Source organism: Paralichthys olivaceus, chromosome 10 (assembly GCF_024713975.1).
Source record: "Paralichthys olivaceus isolate ysfri-2021 chromosome 10, ASM2471397v2, whole genome shotgun sequence".
In the NCBI taxonomy this organism is placed as follows: Eukaryota; Metazoa; Chordata; class Actinopteri; order Pleuronectiformes; family Paralichthyidae; genus Paralichthys; species Paralichthys olivaceus.
In genome coordinates, this window is record NC_091102.1 from 19,780,521 (window position 1) to 19,797,217 (window position 16,697).

General features: G+C 40.8%; 1 protein-coding gene across 3 annotated transcripts; it reads left to right on the forward strand.

Moving 5' to 3' along the window:
• The first annotated feature begins 255 nt into the window (after positions 1 to 255).
• LOC109637431 (protein FAM171B-like) lies at positions 256 to 16,222 on the forward strand. Of its 3 annotated transcripts, none has more exons than XM_020099777.2 (8): positions 257 to 632; positions 5,925 to 6,158; positions 7,223 to 7,315; positions 7,468 to 7,626; positions 11,441 to 11,611; positions 13,001 to 13,117; positions 13,503 to 13,626; positions 14,871 to 16,222. In XM_020099777.2, the coding sequence occupies exons 1-8, from the start codon at positions 464 to 466 to the stop codon at positions 15,754 to 15,756; spliced, it is 1,953 nt and encodes a 650-aa protein (XP_019955336.2). In that variant the 5' UTR covers positions 257 to 463; the 3' UTR covers positions 15,757 to 16,222. The 3 variants fall into 3 exon arrangements, with proteins under 3 accessions (XP_019955338.2, XP_019955336.2, XP_019955337.2); XM_020099778.2 differs by having other exon boundaries at positions 258 to 632; positions 14,874 to 16,222; XM_020099779.2 differs by lacking the exon at positions 5,925 to 6,158 and having other exon boundaries at positions 256 to 632.
• Positions 16,223 to 16,697: the final 475 nt, after the last annotated feature.

Genomic DNA, 16,697 nt, shown 5'->3' on the forward strand with positions numbered 1-16,697 from the left:
GATAGTTATAGACAGACAGACGGATAGATAGATGGACAGACAGACAGATGAATAGAAAGATAGATAGACAGACAGACAGATAGATGGACATACAGACAGACAGACGAATAGAAAGATAGATAGACAGACAGACAGATAGATGGACAGACAGACGAATAGATAGATAAATAGATAGATACACTGACAGATAGATAGATGGACAGACAGATAGATAGATAGATAGATAGATAGATAGATAGATAGACAGATAGATAGATAGATAGATAAACAGATAGATGGAGCAGTGGGCCTCCGTCAGTCAGCAGATTAAAGGGGAGGAGTTTGCTGCCGCTCTGTTGACACAGCGGCTCCGGTGAAGAGTGAAGTCGGAGTGATGGCGCTGGACTGACCGTCATCGTCCTGCTCCTGTAGTTACTCGTCAGTTTGCAGATGAGCCCTGTGAGGAGTGAGCAGCAGCTCAGCCATGTTGATCCGTCTCATATCTGCGCTCGTTTTATTCAAAGCGTCCGCAGAGCTGGCTGCAGAGAGCACAGGACGCTCCCTGCATGACAATGACTGGAACTTTTCAAACCGGGCTCACATGGGACAAGAGCCCTTTCACATCCAACTACCAGAGCTGGACCCACTGCCAGGTTCGTACTGGATCCACTGGATCAATAATCAATGATAGATCTGGAGCTCCTGTGCATTTAGATTGTAAACCGAACATTAATCACACTCAGAGTAAATATTCACGGTCTTATTTTTGACATATTTCTTTATATTTCTGCTAAAATCATAGTATAAAGGCTTTTTTGTATCAGATTATATTCTATGTCCTGGTTTAGTCGTCCAGGACCATCTGTATCAGGATTTGTCTGCTGATGAGAAGCTCCTCTCCCCTCCTGACCAACAGTTTCTCCATCTGTCACCACCACACAACACATGGAAATATCTCTGACGGTTTAAAGTGACAGGAGAGTTGGCCAACATTCTCACAGGAGCATAAAGATGTCAAGCATAAAAGAAAAGTGTGGAGGGCCCAAATAATAATCACTCACTCTGGCGTATCGTTTCATCCAGACAATGAAAATTTACTGCGTCACCACCAGAGAAGACATGATGAGGTCACAAAGTATTTGGCCAGCATTTTCACAGAAGCATAAAGATGTGAAATGTAAAAGGAAAGTCAATCAAATCAGATTTGATTTGCATTGATCATATTCACAAATCACAGTTTCCCTCATAGGGCTTAACAAAGTAAACTGAAACGTAGGAACCTCAGAGACAGAGGGAGGTGTGTCAACATATGAAGAGGGCCCGAACAATAATCATTTCATCCAAAACATGTATTTCTACCACTGCAGACTTATTCTATTGTTTTTATCATTTTGCAAATATACCCCCCCCCCCTCCTGTCTGTCCCCCTCCCACCAAAAGTATGTCAGAGACGCAGGCATTTCTCACAGCCTTCCTCTTGTTTCCAGCGGAGCAGTAGAGAGGATCTGAAAGAGGGATTTGTGACCCGTGTTCACTTCAACATCAACTGATTCATGACTAATTCATGTTCCAGTAGGAGTACATTACCATCGCTCAACACGTGACTCCCCCTCTCCTCCCTAAGCCTGCGCTTGTTCACCATTTATCACTTGGAAATGTCCCCAAGCATTCTGTTGTGTCTTGTGCCATCCTCACTCAGCCTCCTGCCAGACCTCCTCCTCCTCCTCTCTTCCTGTCCCTGCACTACACAGTAACCCCTCAGGGGAATGAATGACTGCCCACTTTCTACTTAACAATTTAAAAAAAGACATATACAAAAAAACAAAAGTACAAACAGTGCCTTCTTTCCTGAGCCAGATGGTCGACTGTCCCACGCTGAGATGAACATCTTCACTGCTGTACGCTTCTTAAAGGGCAGGATAATTTTGTCTCTCTTCCCCTAGGGAGCATTTTAATTATTTGACAAGACCAGTGGGTGTTAAGGGCATCGGCTTTTCATCAACTCCACCCTGAGCTTCCTTTGTCCTCAGACGTCACGTATTAGATTGGCACACTCTCCCCCCCCTCTCTCCATCAGTGGAGTATATGGCCTAATTCCAACACACATACACACAAGCATGTGAAGAGGGTAGGGGGTGGGAAAGAGGGGGGTCACCAGAGATAAGTCCCTGTTGGACCATCTGTTTGTTCTGCACGGTGGTCTCACGGAAATGACCAGTCAACATGTTTTTGTTTTTTCCTCGTGATTTTGATCCTCTGTGGAATGATGAGAGCCCTTTTAGCCAGAGAAACAGTTTTTAATCATTTATATATTTCTAACATTTACTGTGTTGATGTCTGTGTTGTAATTTAATGTTTGATTCGTTCATGTTCTGCTCATTTGGTGAAGTCAAACATGCACACACTGACAAAGAAGACATTTGAAAACACTGTCAAGGTGGAAACGTACACTGTAAAGAAATCCAGCTAGGATGTCTGATATGTACCCTCAAAATTCAATAGAATAACTGTTTGTTCAAAAACTTTGAAAATTATTGTTAGACTATATGGACCACAAATAGAGTATATGGCTGTAAATACACTATGATGTAATATAATTAATATAATAGTATGTATAATATTAATATATGATGAAATACATACAATTTTTATTTGAGATATATTTAATATATATACATTGTAATATAGTTTCTGCAATGCAACAATCATATTTGTACAAGTACTCAAATGTCCTTTTGTGTTTATTACACAAGTTCAATGGGTTAAATGTTGAGGCTTACACATTGCAGAAAATCAAAGCATGATATTAAAACTTGTAATATTCTTCCTAAAAACTCACTGCATACAACAATTATTTTCTTAAATATCTTACTGGACACCAGCACTGTTACATAAGACAGTATTTGAGTTATAGAGTGTTATATACCTCATCTGTGTCTGTGGCCTCACGCAGCCCAGTTCAATATACTTCATAACCCTCTTTGTGGCTTGGTTCAGTTCAGCCAAATGAGGAGATTATAGTAATCTGGCACGTACACCTCCACCCCAGATTCAGTGACCCCCCCCTTCTGTTCTGTTTGGCCATCAAAGCTGAACCCATGGAGAGAGAGGGCGGCCTCTGACCAAAAACACATGTCCTCTTGTCCATATGCACTGGCAGCACACAGGTTTTTATTTCAGGAGGCTGACGCTAACGCAGCCAAATGTAGTTATTTGTGAAAATGCAGAAGCCTCTGGCATCTCCTCGCACTCTGTGCGCTCCTGATCAAAGGGAATTGTTCGGGGCTGTGGATGTGGACTGATCTGGTTATCTGGCTCCGGAGCTCGCTGACATGGTGTGAAAGCTGGTGGCATAAGGCGCGGCTTCATGAGTTCTCAGCAGAGCTTTGGCAGATCATTTAGCGGCAGGATTATGAGCGATCGGACCGGCAGCAAATTCAACCGGTGCCACCGTCAGTGCTGAATTGTCAACATTAGAAAAAGATGCTGGTGACATACAGAGACTGTTGCTATAGTAGTGCTGATTCATTATAAAAAGTGTAGGGAGGACGTTTTTATGGCCTTGTAGCACAAAATAAACATGATGCAGTGCACTGTAACTGTGGAGGGCAGATGATGAGCCGGCTGCTGAGATTTATGTGTATCCCAAAACCCACTCTCTGGCCCAAACTCCACAGGAACAGTAGAGTAAAGTAGAGAGTATTTATAGCAGGGCAGGAGGTGCCGGTGTAGGCAGAGGTTTGCAGCTTTACACAGAACTCTTGATGCTGAGCACATTCTTTGCAGCACCATCATTATTTGTTGTGGGGATCTTGTGTTCACATTTTTTCCAGGTGGTCTGTCCAATCCCAGGTTTTTTGCTTTGATTTAATGTTCTGCTACTTTACAAGACATTCATATATTTTTACCTCACTGACTAATACTTGAATTCCAATATTCTTTATTATCAGTTCAGTCAGGAACACCTTGTCATGATTTACCCATTTATTGCACAAATGGGAATAAAGTTAAACTTGGAGTGGATGGCTCCATTCTTTGGATGTTCTCTGGATTAGCCAGTGCTAAAAGGTTGAGGCTGGGGTGGTGGAGGCAAGTTGCCGGCAGCAGGGCGTGAGTGGCAGTGCAGCTGAGCAGGAATCAGTGAGGAGGAGGTCCTATTAAAAAGATTGGTGGTCGGTGACTGACGAGCAGCCATTAACCTGTAGCATTAATCAGCTGAGCCTATGACTCTGTGTTCTGCATGAACTAATGCAATGCTTCATTTATGTTGATATTTTTTGACAATAAGAGGACAGCAGAATAAGCTGTCAACATAACACTGTGTGTCTTCAGGCATTCAAGGTACACAAGCAAGTCCATTTCCCTTCGTACAACTCCTGGAGATAACACTGATATATCACTTTGTAAAGTTGTTACAGCGAATATGTTAACAGACAGTGGCCTAAACGATCAAGACCAAAATAATTATCTAAAAGAGTTTAAGGCCCTGTTCAGTCCTAGTATTAAAATTCATCCTGGGAGATTAGATCACATTAAAAAGCATCCGGTCTCCTTCTACCAAATGACATTGGATCTCACTTCCCAGCTCTAAAGCTTGAAAACCAAATTGTGTTTTCTAAGTATACGGATGTGTGTAATGACGATGTGTGTGTGTGTGTTAATAACATGAAAGAGAGGGGAATAAATAATAAACAGCTATGCCATGGATAAGATTTACCCATTTGAAAAAAGTATCATTCATTATGTGATGATGTTATTGTGGCGCTGTCTGCAATCAAATCAATATATGGGTAGTGGGAAGTGTAAACATACTTTTGTCCTGTAGTGAAACTGTAGTGGGTGAGGATCTCAGCTGAGTAGGCGGTCCTTCATATGTAGCCCATGATGCATTTATATTCACACTGCAAGTTTGGTCTGAGTGATTGCCTGTACTGACCACTCTAATCGCTCAGGACAGATGTTAGTACCAGGTATCAACTTAGTCTTGAATGTTCATGGTATAAATTGCTGGAGTTGGTGATCATTTTCTGTGAGTTTCTGGTTTTACACCATAGACCGATACACATGCTTAACCAATTCTCAGCTGTCAGTCATTTCACATTTCCCCTGAACATACATCAGTGTGATAAGAACGTCCTGAATTGACAGAAAACATCTTTGAGTAAAAAACGTGTACTTGGACTTTTTAGTTTGTTCCATCTCCCATTAATATGGAGGAGGCAGGATGTATGACCTATACTGCAGCGACCACCAGGAGGCGATCGAGCTGTCATGTCGCCCATCTTTGTAAACAGTGTATGATTTATAAAGTCATTTGATCAGTGTGGTGTGTTACTGAGCATTCCTTTATTGTGATGCCACACTGTACCTCTCGGAATCAGAGTCTTGTCCTGAACGTGCTGTTGGACGCTGGTGCACAGTGTAAAAGTGGCTAATTAGTGTGGATTAGATGTCACATTGTCAGCAGGCCCTGAATGGGATTCTCTTGGAGCTACCTGGAGGAAATGCAGTGTTCGGGGCTCCCCTTGCGAGAGTCACTTAATTGGAAATATGTAGTGTCTCTGCTGTCTTCATGCTGATGTAGTATAACGCTGTATCGAGTGCTTACTTTGTTGTTCTAATTGCCTAATTTTACCATTTGTATTTGTGTCCACCTCTTCGGAATCTCCTGGGATTAATTGATTCATATCCTCCAGGGACTCTGCAAATTAGTTTTCCTGTTGTGTTGTCAGTGAGGAGTCCTAGCCTGCTGGGTTATTTGCAAACGCAGCCAACTCCATGGTTTTATAGCAGTAAAGCTTGTACTGCATAAAAGGAGTAAACACAACTTCATCATAGTAAAAGTTTGGACCATGTTTGGACTTTTATCAACCTTCACACCCAACCCGTTATGTTTCTCCAAAGCAGCATCCTTGACTTTAACTAAATCCCTTTCTTCCCCCAAGGTTCTGCATTTAACCTGAGAGTCCAGGTCAGTGATGTGCTGAGTCGTCAGTCGCTAAGCCAGGCAGTGGTGGAGGTTTACGTCAACTACACCATTGCCAGCACTGCACTCACCGGGGAGGATGGCAGCGCTTTGCTTCACGTTCCTTACCACACTGGTGTGCCTGTCACAGTGGTGGCCAGCAAGGATGGCTACATTTGCACACTGCTGCCTTGTAAAACCAGCAGGATGCCAAGTAAGATATTTAATGTCCGGGGTCTGCGTGTGTGGAGTTTGCAAGTTCTCCCCATGTCTGCCAGGTTTTACTCCGGGTACTGTGGCTTCCTTAGTGCAAAGACATGCAGATGATGGTTAGGTTAGTTGGAGATGCGTGAATGTGAGAGTGAATGGTTGTTTGTCTCTAAAGCTCCATCGTCAGACATAAAGGAGCCTCCAACTCAGACCTTTGCATTCTCACATACAGCCCCTCTGGAGAATGGCTGGAGATTTTTGGGAGTTCAGTGCATGTCTGAAACCAGCTTCTGTTGGCCCCATGATAGGCCAATGACCTGTCCAGAGTTTACCAAGCCACCTGCCCAATGTCAGCTGAGGTTGGCTCCATCTCCCCCAGTGATCCCTCAGAGTATGAACTGTATAGATAATGGCTGGAAGGATCAGAGTAAGTTAAGCTCAAACAAATGTGTAAATATGAGAAGAGCAGTGTTATATTTATTGGAGAGATCAGTGGGTACATTTAGTCTTGTATGCTGAGTGTGACTGAGACTTCACTATGACAGCTCCTTGACCTTTTTATCAGTCCGGGAAAATCTTTTGATCCACGAGCCAGTCGAGGCTTAGCTCAGTCACTATTTCAAATCAGTGTGTAACTACAGTTTCTATCAGCTGCACACTGTGTAGTTGTATGTGTGTTTGTAGTTCTTTGAAAAATGTGTCACAGAGATGGATATACTGAATTTCTTAACTTTATGTTTGTCATCGCAAGACCAATTTGTGTTCCGCATTACTGCACTTTAAATAAAGCACCCAACACCCACAAAAGGACTGTGCTACAGCTTTGTGTGTGTATGTGTGTTCTTTTGTCACTGATGCTCTTTTGCACTCTGCAGTGCTGTGGCGCATAGAACTAAATCTTACATCTTAAGCCACAGCTACTGTTGTGAAAGCTTCCCCCATTTCTTTCCTCTGTGAGGTTTAATTGGCCACTTGATAAAACGCGATGTTCCGCTGCCATCTAGTGGATAGACATCAAATTCTTAAATAAAATACTGAGCATTCATTGTGTATCTTCTATTGTTGCAGTATTTTCATCAGTGACCATGTCACTACTTGGTCTCAATCAAGGGAACATCTGGCTCTTTGAGGATTCTGTCCTGATCACTGGAAAAACATCTGGTACTGCATTCATTCAGTCACACTTCTTTTTCCTTATTGTTCACACTGTCTCATTCATTTCACAGTATATCAGCCAAAGATACATTTGTCTTACAAACAAACACATTCAATATTTACTGCTATTATCTTTCATGCCATCTTTTTATTTATAGATGCTTTGTCGCAGCCCGTAGTCCAGTTTCCACAGAGCCTCCTGAATCTAACGGATGACATTAATGTCACCTCGGTCAGAGCCTACCTGACCATTCCCAAGCTGTCGTCAGAGGGCGATGGCTTTCTCAACACTGTGGGCATTGTGAGCAGTAAGTCAGGTAAATATATGTGTGTGTGTGTGTGTGTGTGTGTGTGTGTGTGTACACTGTCAAAATAAGTCTTTTTGTAGGTACTCTAACCCATGTCTGGATTTGAATAGTTTGTCTTTGGGTCTATGTGGTGGGTGCAACAATATAAAAATACACTGAGGCAGATGAATTCACACAGAAACAAATGTAAAGCATGAGTGGGAAACCCTCCATGTGCTGCACAAACCCAGACAACTTTTTTAGAATGTAATAATAGTATTTTATAAAGACAACAAATTAAACCTCCTCTGGTACGGTGTGTGCTCGGGCCTGTCTACCCAGAACATGATGTCATGATGACAAAGGTCTACCATGAGGTTTTAAATTTAGTTTTAATGTATGTTGTTAGGGATAAATGTTTCAACTCTTTAAACTCAGGATGTGAGCAGTCAGTCTGGGAGAATAGAACTTGGAAGGTAGTGATGTTCTCAGTGCTGATGCGCGTATATCTCTCTTTAACTCAACCTGCACGAGCACTATGGACTATGTTGCTCCTTTGAGGTTGTAATGCACTAAAGCACTTTCAGAGCCATGGTTAAATGATTATACCCGCACCCTCAGACGTGCATGTCAGCAAGCAGAGGGAAAGTGGAAAAAGGACAAACTCAGAGTATCATATGAAATATTATAGGACTGTCTGATTATCAGAAAGCTTTAAAATCTGCAAAAACAGAGTTTATATCCAACTTGATCTCCATTAACTGTCACAGGCCTCAGGTTCTTTTTAATACCCTCACAAACCCCTGTAATCCCACTCCTATTCGACCCACACCTGACCTCTGTGATTCCTTTCTTAAATTCTAAAAAACTTCCCCTCTTAGATCATCGTTAACTATGCCAACTGACCATGACCTCCCCCATCCCTCACATGCGCTCAGCTGTCTTGGGTCAGTTTGAGCCCATATCAATCTCCTCCCTATCCAAGGTGGTCCACCATCTGCGACCCACAAACTGCCCCTCTGACAGCATCCCAGCTCGTTTTCTGAAGGAAGTCTTTGACACTGTTGGCCCATCCATTCTGTCACTGATAAACACCTGCCTTCTCTCTGGTTGTGTCCCAGCTGCTTTTTAACATGCTGTTTGTTGTACAGCCCTTGCTAAAGAAAGAAAATCTTGATCCCTTTGTTCTCTCGAATTTTAGGCCCATTTCTAAACTGCCCGTCTTGTCCAAAGTCCCACAGAATGTAGTTCTCACCCAGTTGCAAACATTTCTAATCAACAATAATGTGTATGAAAAGTTCCAGTCTGGGTTTAAACCCTGTCATAGCACTGAAACAGCCCTTTTAAGAGGATTTAATGATTTGATTTTAACGATTGATTCAGGAACCTCTGCTGTCCTAGTGCTGATACCATCGTTCACGCAATCCTGTTGTCACATTTACAGCTCATACAAAATGCTGCTGCTCGCCTCCTGACCAAAAACAAAAAAAGAGACCATATCACACCTGTGTTGCACTCCCTCCACTGGCTTCCTGTTCGTCACAGGATCGATTTAAAATTTTACTGTTAAATTTTAAATCTCTTAATGGACTGGCACCGCCTTACTTAGCCAAACTTCAACATACACACACTCCAGTTAGGGAGCTGAGATCAGCCACTCAGCTACTCCTGGACCTACCTGAAGCAAAACTCATACCCAATGGTGATCACACCTTCGCAGTAGCTGCCCCAAACTTTTAGAACAACTTACCGCACCACATTAGATCTGCCCCCTCTCCTCCACACTTTGAATCACTACTAAAAACATATCTGTTCTCAGTGGCCTTCACCTCGAGCTGAGTATGTTTTTATCCCGGCTCATTCTATTTATATTCTGATGTATTGCGTGTTACTGTCCCCTTTTACTGTGAAGCACTTTGGTCAACCAAGTTGTTTTAAAGGTGCTATATAAATAAATTGGATATTGACAATAGAAGTGCAACAATCAGACCAGAAATCCAGGAACTTGGTTCAGAGCTCTGATTTTAGTTTCTCACAAGATAAAGACACATGGCATCAATACACAAAAACACACAGACAGATAGAAGGGTCCCCAACCCACAGACAAAATGCCTACTGCCTCAAACCCTCGGTTTAAATATGTTTGGGTAAAACTATCCCTTAAATAGAAAAGGTAAAATGAAAACAGCTAAAGCAAACAAGAATAATAATAAAGTGTCTTTAAATTAATAAATTAAAGAGTACAATGACTCTACAACTAATTATTAAGGCTAGTGTGGATATTACTCAAGGCTAGGAGAAAAAGAAAAATACAAAAGAAAACCAGTTGCTCCCTCCCCCCATCCCTCATGCCTACATGGTTGAGTCCACATTGAAACCACCTGGTGGAGATGTGGCATTCATGTGCGCTCGTTAGGAGCACCAGCCTCAACCAGGAAGTGAACCTAAAACAAACAGGGATTAGAAATCAAGGCAAATAAGCAACAATGAAATAAATATTTGAATGAAAAAATATGAATTTAAACAAATGCATTTATCAACTAAAGTGGATCCTAATTAAGCTGACAAACAAATATTCTGAACAGAAACCAAATATTTAGAATGAATAAACAAAGAGCTGACCTGACTGGTGAGGGAGTGAGTGCAGCTTCCTCACATATGTAGGATTAAGTCATATCAATATGACTCTATAGTCCTACTGAGATAACCTAGAACAATGCCTACCTTCAGTTATTATTTCTCATATGACATAACATGATGTGGAATAACATTTGATCAGCATAAGCTGTAGATCATGGGGTCACCAACACGGTGCCCGCGGGCACCAGGTAGCCCCTAAGGACCACATGAGTAGCCCGCAGGCCTGCTCTAAAAATAACACAACTCACCAGACAGCTGCGTCTAAAATTTGATATGCGTTTCTAATTAAATTAAATTATTTATTTTTTATACTGTCAAATTTGTATTCTCATAATCAAGTTGACTATTGACTATGACTTGTTAAAAGGGTTTGTCAGTGGTTAGTGAAAATGGAACATTTTTCTTAGGAAATGTTGTAGAAGTGATCATCTGAAAATTTAAACAATTGCTGAGATTAATAGAAATAAAGTGTTGAATATTGATATTATTGTTTTATTATATTATCAGTGTCTTCACATAGATCAGTATCATTTATCATTAATAATAATATATAACTAAAGGCAAACTGAGCAAATGTGTTATTTCAGAAGAGTGCATCAAACTGGTAGCCCTTCTTATGACTCAGTGCCCATGAAGTAGCTCTCAGTTTCAAAAAGGTTGGTGACCCCTGCTGTAGATTGTCTCAGTATTATTTGCATAGGTATCTTGGAAAGTGTTGCAAGACATGCTTTTGTTGAGCTTGACCTATGACCTATCAGCTCATGTAGAAATACCCTTGCAATTTATGTTGTGATCAAAATTTCACACACACTGTGAGCTGAACCAATTCTAACAGTCAAAGTTTATTTTAAAAAAAGGAAAAACTTAGTCAATCTAATTAGTAAAATTTTCAAGATGCACGTATTACTTCTACATTGTGCACAATACTTTCTGTCTGTAACAAGCTGAAGACAAATGAAATTAGTGTCGCAGCTTGAGCAGGAGTGCAGTCACCTTTTCATTATTTTCCACATAACACCACTCTATCCAATCAGCAGCCAATACTGTCAATCAAACTACTGTTTCTGTTGCCCTGGTAACGCTTAGCCAGAGGGATTTGACATGAAATATTCTTTCAAGAAAATATCAAAGTTAGCAAATTGAACATTTACACAGAGCATGTAGTATTTAGCTCCTTTTAAGCAGCGTCTCATGTCGTTTCAAGGGTTCGTCAGTGTGGAGCTGAGCCCGATGGCGGCTGTAAGTGTGCAGCTTTTCTCTGGAGACATGGAGCTACATGTGAGCGGGCCCATACAGCTCAGCCTCAGCGTTCCTGACAGCTGTGGACTTCAGATGTCCAGCGTCGTCCCAGCGTGGTTCTTTAACCGGACCACTGGTGAGTGGAAACCATCATCATGTCTCCACAAGTCTTAGAATGTTTATAGGACAGAGTAATGTCTTCTGCTTACAGATTGATGAAGAAAATGTAATTATTTAAGTTGCAAGAAAACATATATTGGAAAAATTCCATCATTAACATAACAGCTTAATGCCAGTAAGAGACATTTCTCTTGTAAGTCTGTCTGTTCTAAACTACATATATACTAATACATTTCAGTTTTAAACCGCATTGAAAAACTATCTCCATCCACACATTCATTTTAACTGCAACCCAGTCATAATCCTTGTCCATGCTAACACATCTGAAAACGTATGGTCAACACTGGTCATGTGGGAGCTGGTGTAAACAGGAAGCAGATTGTCTACCTGAAAATACTACAACTATAATACTAATAATATATATATATATATATATATATATATATATATATATATCCAGGAAAAAGCAATAGCAGGGATTAATTTTCTTGGACAGATGACGAGGGGGAACTGTTAGTGAAAGTAATTGTGGTAAATGTTCACCGAGTAATTACTGATAAGAACCAATCAGGAAGCAAATGTAAAAAAAGCAAAATCTGTCATTATGTCCAAACATCTGCATTTATTCCCCATCTGGACAACAATACAGCCCTGGAGTTTTCAACCTAAAACAGGTCTCAAAAACAGAGTAGTGAGACGGCAGGCGTGAAATGCACCAGCAGTGATTTGTAGTGGTGTGAATCAAACCCTAGATAAGAGGATGAATGAACCTGTGCTCATTTCATCATGTGGCAGCTGAAGGTCTACATAGAATAAACAATGTGTTATTAATTCATTAATTAAAAAAACAGCACGATCCCAGTCTCATCCACTGTGTGTGCTGAAGTATCCTTGGGCAAGGCACTGAGCCCTGATTTTCCCCTGACGGCTGTGCCAACAGTTTATGAGTGAAGTATGATAGAGAAAGTACTTCACATAAATGCACTTTATGTATGAATGACAACAACTGTACTGTAAGTCGCTTTGACTGGTCATCAAGACTTGAAAAGTGCTCGAGTTATAAACCATTTACAATAAAATGCCACCATTTTATACAGATTATACAGACCGGGCATCAAGATTTGGAAATTGGTACATATTTATTCAAATGTGTTGTGCAGTAAAAGTAGAACAATTCTGATTTCGTAAACCACATTTAGGGTCACTGAGAGTCCAAAAAGCAGTAAAAAGATGCATATAGAGAGAGATAGATTACGTTAAATCTTTTTTTTTGTTCATACTATGTTTTAATAATGATTTCAAGAAAAACTGCGTAAATTTTTTGTAGGATTAATGAGAAGCTGTGAATTTAAGAGAGTATTTTGTAAAAACATTGTTGAAGTGATGGTTTGATATTTTCTGTCAGGAGGGTGGATGAGAAAAGGACTCGGGAAGGTGGTGTCAGTCGATGGAAAACTTTTGTGGACATTCACAGCTCCTCACCTCGGCTACTGGATCGCAGCACCTTTGTCTTCTAACAGAGGCGAGTGTTCACCATAATGCTATTTAAATACTAAACATTGTTTTCTCTATTTATTTCTGAGACTACCATCGATGGCATATACAGCAGTAACATGATAACGCTCTGGTTATCAGTTGAAATGTATGTGTATGAAATATCAAACAATCAATATGTATAAAATGAAAATGGAAGAATGGAAATAAATTAAGCAATTAACTGTATAAATATTTTGATAATTGCAACTGGATTGTTCCAGTTTTAGAAACCAATAGGAATAAATAAAAAAAAAGGAATAATCTTAAATACATTTTCTAAGTTTATAGAAACTGGCCTGGGAAATATTTTATCGGCACCCATGTTTTTACTACACAAGTCATTTTTTCTGATCATGTCACTTGTGCTGCAGGTTTTTTTGGCCTTGCTCTTCCCATTGACTTCATCTTACAGCATTCATCCGTCCTGATGGTCGTCCTCGGAGGAGTGCTAGTTATCGTCATCAGTCTTCTGGTTGGATTGTTGTGCCATCGCAGGTACAAAGGCTTTTATATCAAACTAGTCTACACAGTATATCCTGTATGTGGTCACATTATTAAAATTAGAGCATTTGAATAACATTTAAAGATACTTGCTGGTTTTGTCACACACCAAATGATTCTGGTGGTGTTTGTGAGTAAATTCCTCTCTGCAGTGGACACATAATATATTCAGTGTGTTCCACACTTACCCACATCACAGCTAATTAAACTGCGTCTGTGTGACAGTATCACGTCCTCATAGCACCAAAGTCTTACCAGAAGTGATGTGTTTAGGGATTTGCTGAGAAAAGTCCTGCAGGAGTGATTTGAGAAATTTGTTGTGACACTTCACTGAAATACTCTCAAACTTTGGTAAATCTAAGCGGAACCAATCTACCCTCTGAGCGAGCTGCAAACTTTACAAAGCCACTTTTAAAAAGCCTCCAGGACATGATTATTTAATCCTTTTCATTTAAGTATTCCTTTAAAAACACCCATGCAGTTATACAATTAGGTTCCTGCGAGGCCGGTACCCGGACCACGACACAGATTGCAGAGCCTGAGCTCTGCACTGACACAGTCACATTGCTACAGGCAACATAAACTTCTCCACATGAGTCTAGTTAATGTTACACTTAACTCTGGTGGCAACACACTTTCTACATGTCCTTGACAGCGCGTACTGTTAGCCTTGCATTAGCTAATAAATCTTGCTACCCTAAACTCTAAAGAGTTGACACAATATTGGTTGAAAGTGAGGTCTTGTTTCACATGAAAGGATTCCGACACTAGGACATGCAGCAAAGTGTCAGAGCAATAAAAAAGCCACTCGTATCGTTGACTTTTTCTGGCTTTTTAGGAATAATGTGTTGGTTCTTGCACTGTTTTATTATTTTTATTATTCATTTTATTTCATGGCTCCTTCCTAAACATTAAGGATATAATTGTGTGCGTGACAAATAAAGCTTATCTTATCTTAAACAAATACAATGTACATCAATCCAAGAAGAATTGGGAATACAAAAGCAAAACAGATATTATGTTGCACAAATAACTGATGTGTGTGTGTGTGTGTGTGTGTGTGTGTGTGTGTGCGTGCGTGCGTGCATGCGTGTGAGTGCGTGCGTGTGTGTGTGTATTGCACTGTACTGTATAGTCAGTGTTTGCAGGATGAGCTTTTGGACAAAATATTAAGATATAATGTCATATTTCATTTCATTGTCCTGACTCTGCAAAAAGCAAATGTTTTGTTTTGACAGCAGAAGTTCCCTCAGTGGATCTGAGATAAAGATGATCCTGCCAGTGACGAGAAAAGACCAAACCACCTCCACCTGTGATGATGACGTCTTTGAGTTACACGATGTGCTTAACCAGCCTCTCACAGAAAATCCACACGACGCCTCTGTCAACTCAATCCACAATCACAGTGTAATAGCCAATCCCAACGCTGTGGCCATGGACCCCAGCACTGAACCAAATGATTGTTTATTCAAAACTACAGAGCAGATGAGACTTCCAGTATCTCTGGCTGAGAATTTGTTTTTCTACAACCAGCCTGTTGCTATCCTTCACGCCCCAGCATTCTTCCATGTGGAGGAGCAGGAGGAACTCAACCAGCGGGGCAGGTCGGCTACTCTGCCCCGTGCAGGGGCTTCAAACGGAGCTGCCGCTGAGCCTCTGAGTAAAGACAGCTTCACCCAGACACAGACAAAAGGTCAGACTGTGACCCAGAACCAGGAGGGAGAGACAGAGGACCAGCTGGGAGTTCTAGAGGACCCCCCCGCCAACACAACCAGGGGTCACTTCAGCCTCCCAGAGTCAGCGTCTGTCCCTGGAACATTAAATAAAATCAGGGACAACAGACACTCGCTACATGCCTTCGGAGAGTTTTCTAGAATCCCTCCACCTCAGCATCCCCGGGCCTGGTTTGTGTCACTGGAGGGCAAACCTGCAGCTGAGATCCGTTACGCTGTGTCGGAGCAGCAGAGGAGACAAAGGCCGGTGGAGAGTCGGGACACCAGTTTAGACTCGGGGGTGGACATGAGCGAACTGAACCAGTCGTCTGGGAGGAGGACTGTGACACTGGAGCGCAACGCTACTTTTGTCAAAAGCACATCTGGCAGTAAACACACAGCTCCGCAGTAAAAACCCTTCAATACAGAACTGTAAGATTCAGCAGAATCACCTCTGTCTATGACAAATCCCTTATTGACCTTATTGGTTTAATATTAACATATTAACATTTGTAATGTTCTTAGAAGAGCAGCAGCTGTGAACAACCTGTCTCACCTCTTCTCTCCTGTTTCAATGCTCTAGTTTGAACTAAACTCATCCAAATAGTTTTCAAGTGTCAGATTATAATATAACACAGTGATAAGTTTTTCCAGCCAACGTTGCTGACGTATCTGTCCACCCCCAACAAACCTGGGACTGATGACCTGAGGTGAAACGCTGCAACAATCATAAACTTAAAATGCTTTTGTCAGTTTAACAATGTCATTTAATTCATACATGTGTTCCTATAGGAGAATCTTGCATGGTTTGGTGTATTTTTCCATGAAGTGAATCATTTAATTATATTTTAATATAAATAAATCAGTGAATAAATCAACTGAATCTGAACATTCTTTGCTTTCTCTGTACAATGCATGAACTCTTCATACTAATCACACAGATATATGAGAGTCTGTTCCTGTTTTAAACCAACAATTATGAACTTCTATCTAGAAGCAGTAACATAAACATATTATTATAGATTATTTATGATTATTTATTAAGATTGATTTGATCCTGCAGCCACTAAGACATTTTACCCTCGGAGTATTTATGCTTATTCAGTGGATGTGCAGAATGTATTTACTCTTGCTTGTGATATTTTAGAGAAATATTATTTATATATTCTTCTTTATAAAAGCAGGAGCTTATGATTCAGAGGTGAGGATTATCTTATACTTGGTTCATCATGTGGAGAAAATGCATACGTACATGTTTGTACTTGTAATTTCAAAGTGAGGACAATGATGCATCCATCCAGCTTCTCAACTAGATCTTAACCATCACAAACACCTCCTTTTAACTTCACCTTA

Coding starts and splice junctions, on each gene's coding strand:
- LOC109637431 (XM_020099777.2), top strand. CDS start 464: ATGTTGATCCGTCTCATATCTGCGCTCGTTTTATTCAAAGCGTCCGCA. Junction 7,316..7,467: donor GATCACTGGAAAAACATCTG/GTACTGCATTCA, acceptor TTTTATTTATAG/ATGCTTTGTCGCAGCCCGTA. Junction 13,118..13,502: donor ACCTTTGTCTTCTAACAGAG/GCGAGTGTTCAC, acceptor CTTGTGCTGCAG/GTTTTTTTGGCCTTGCTCTT.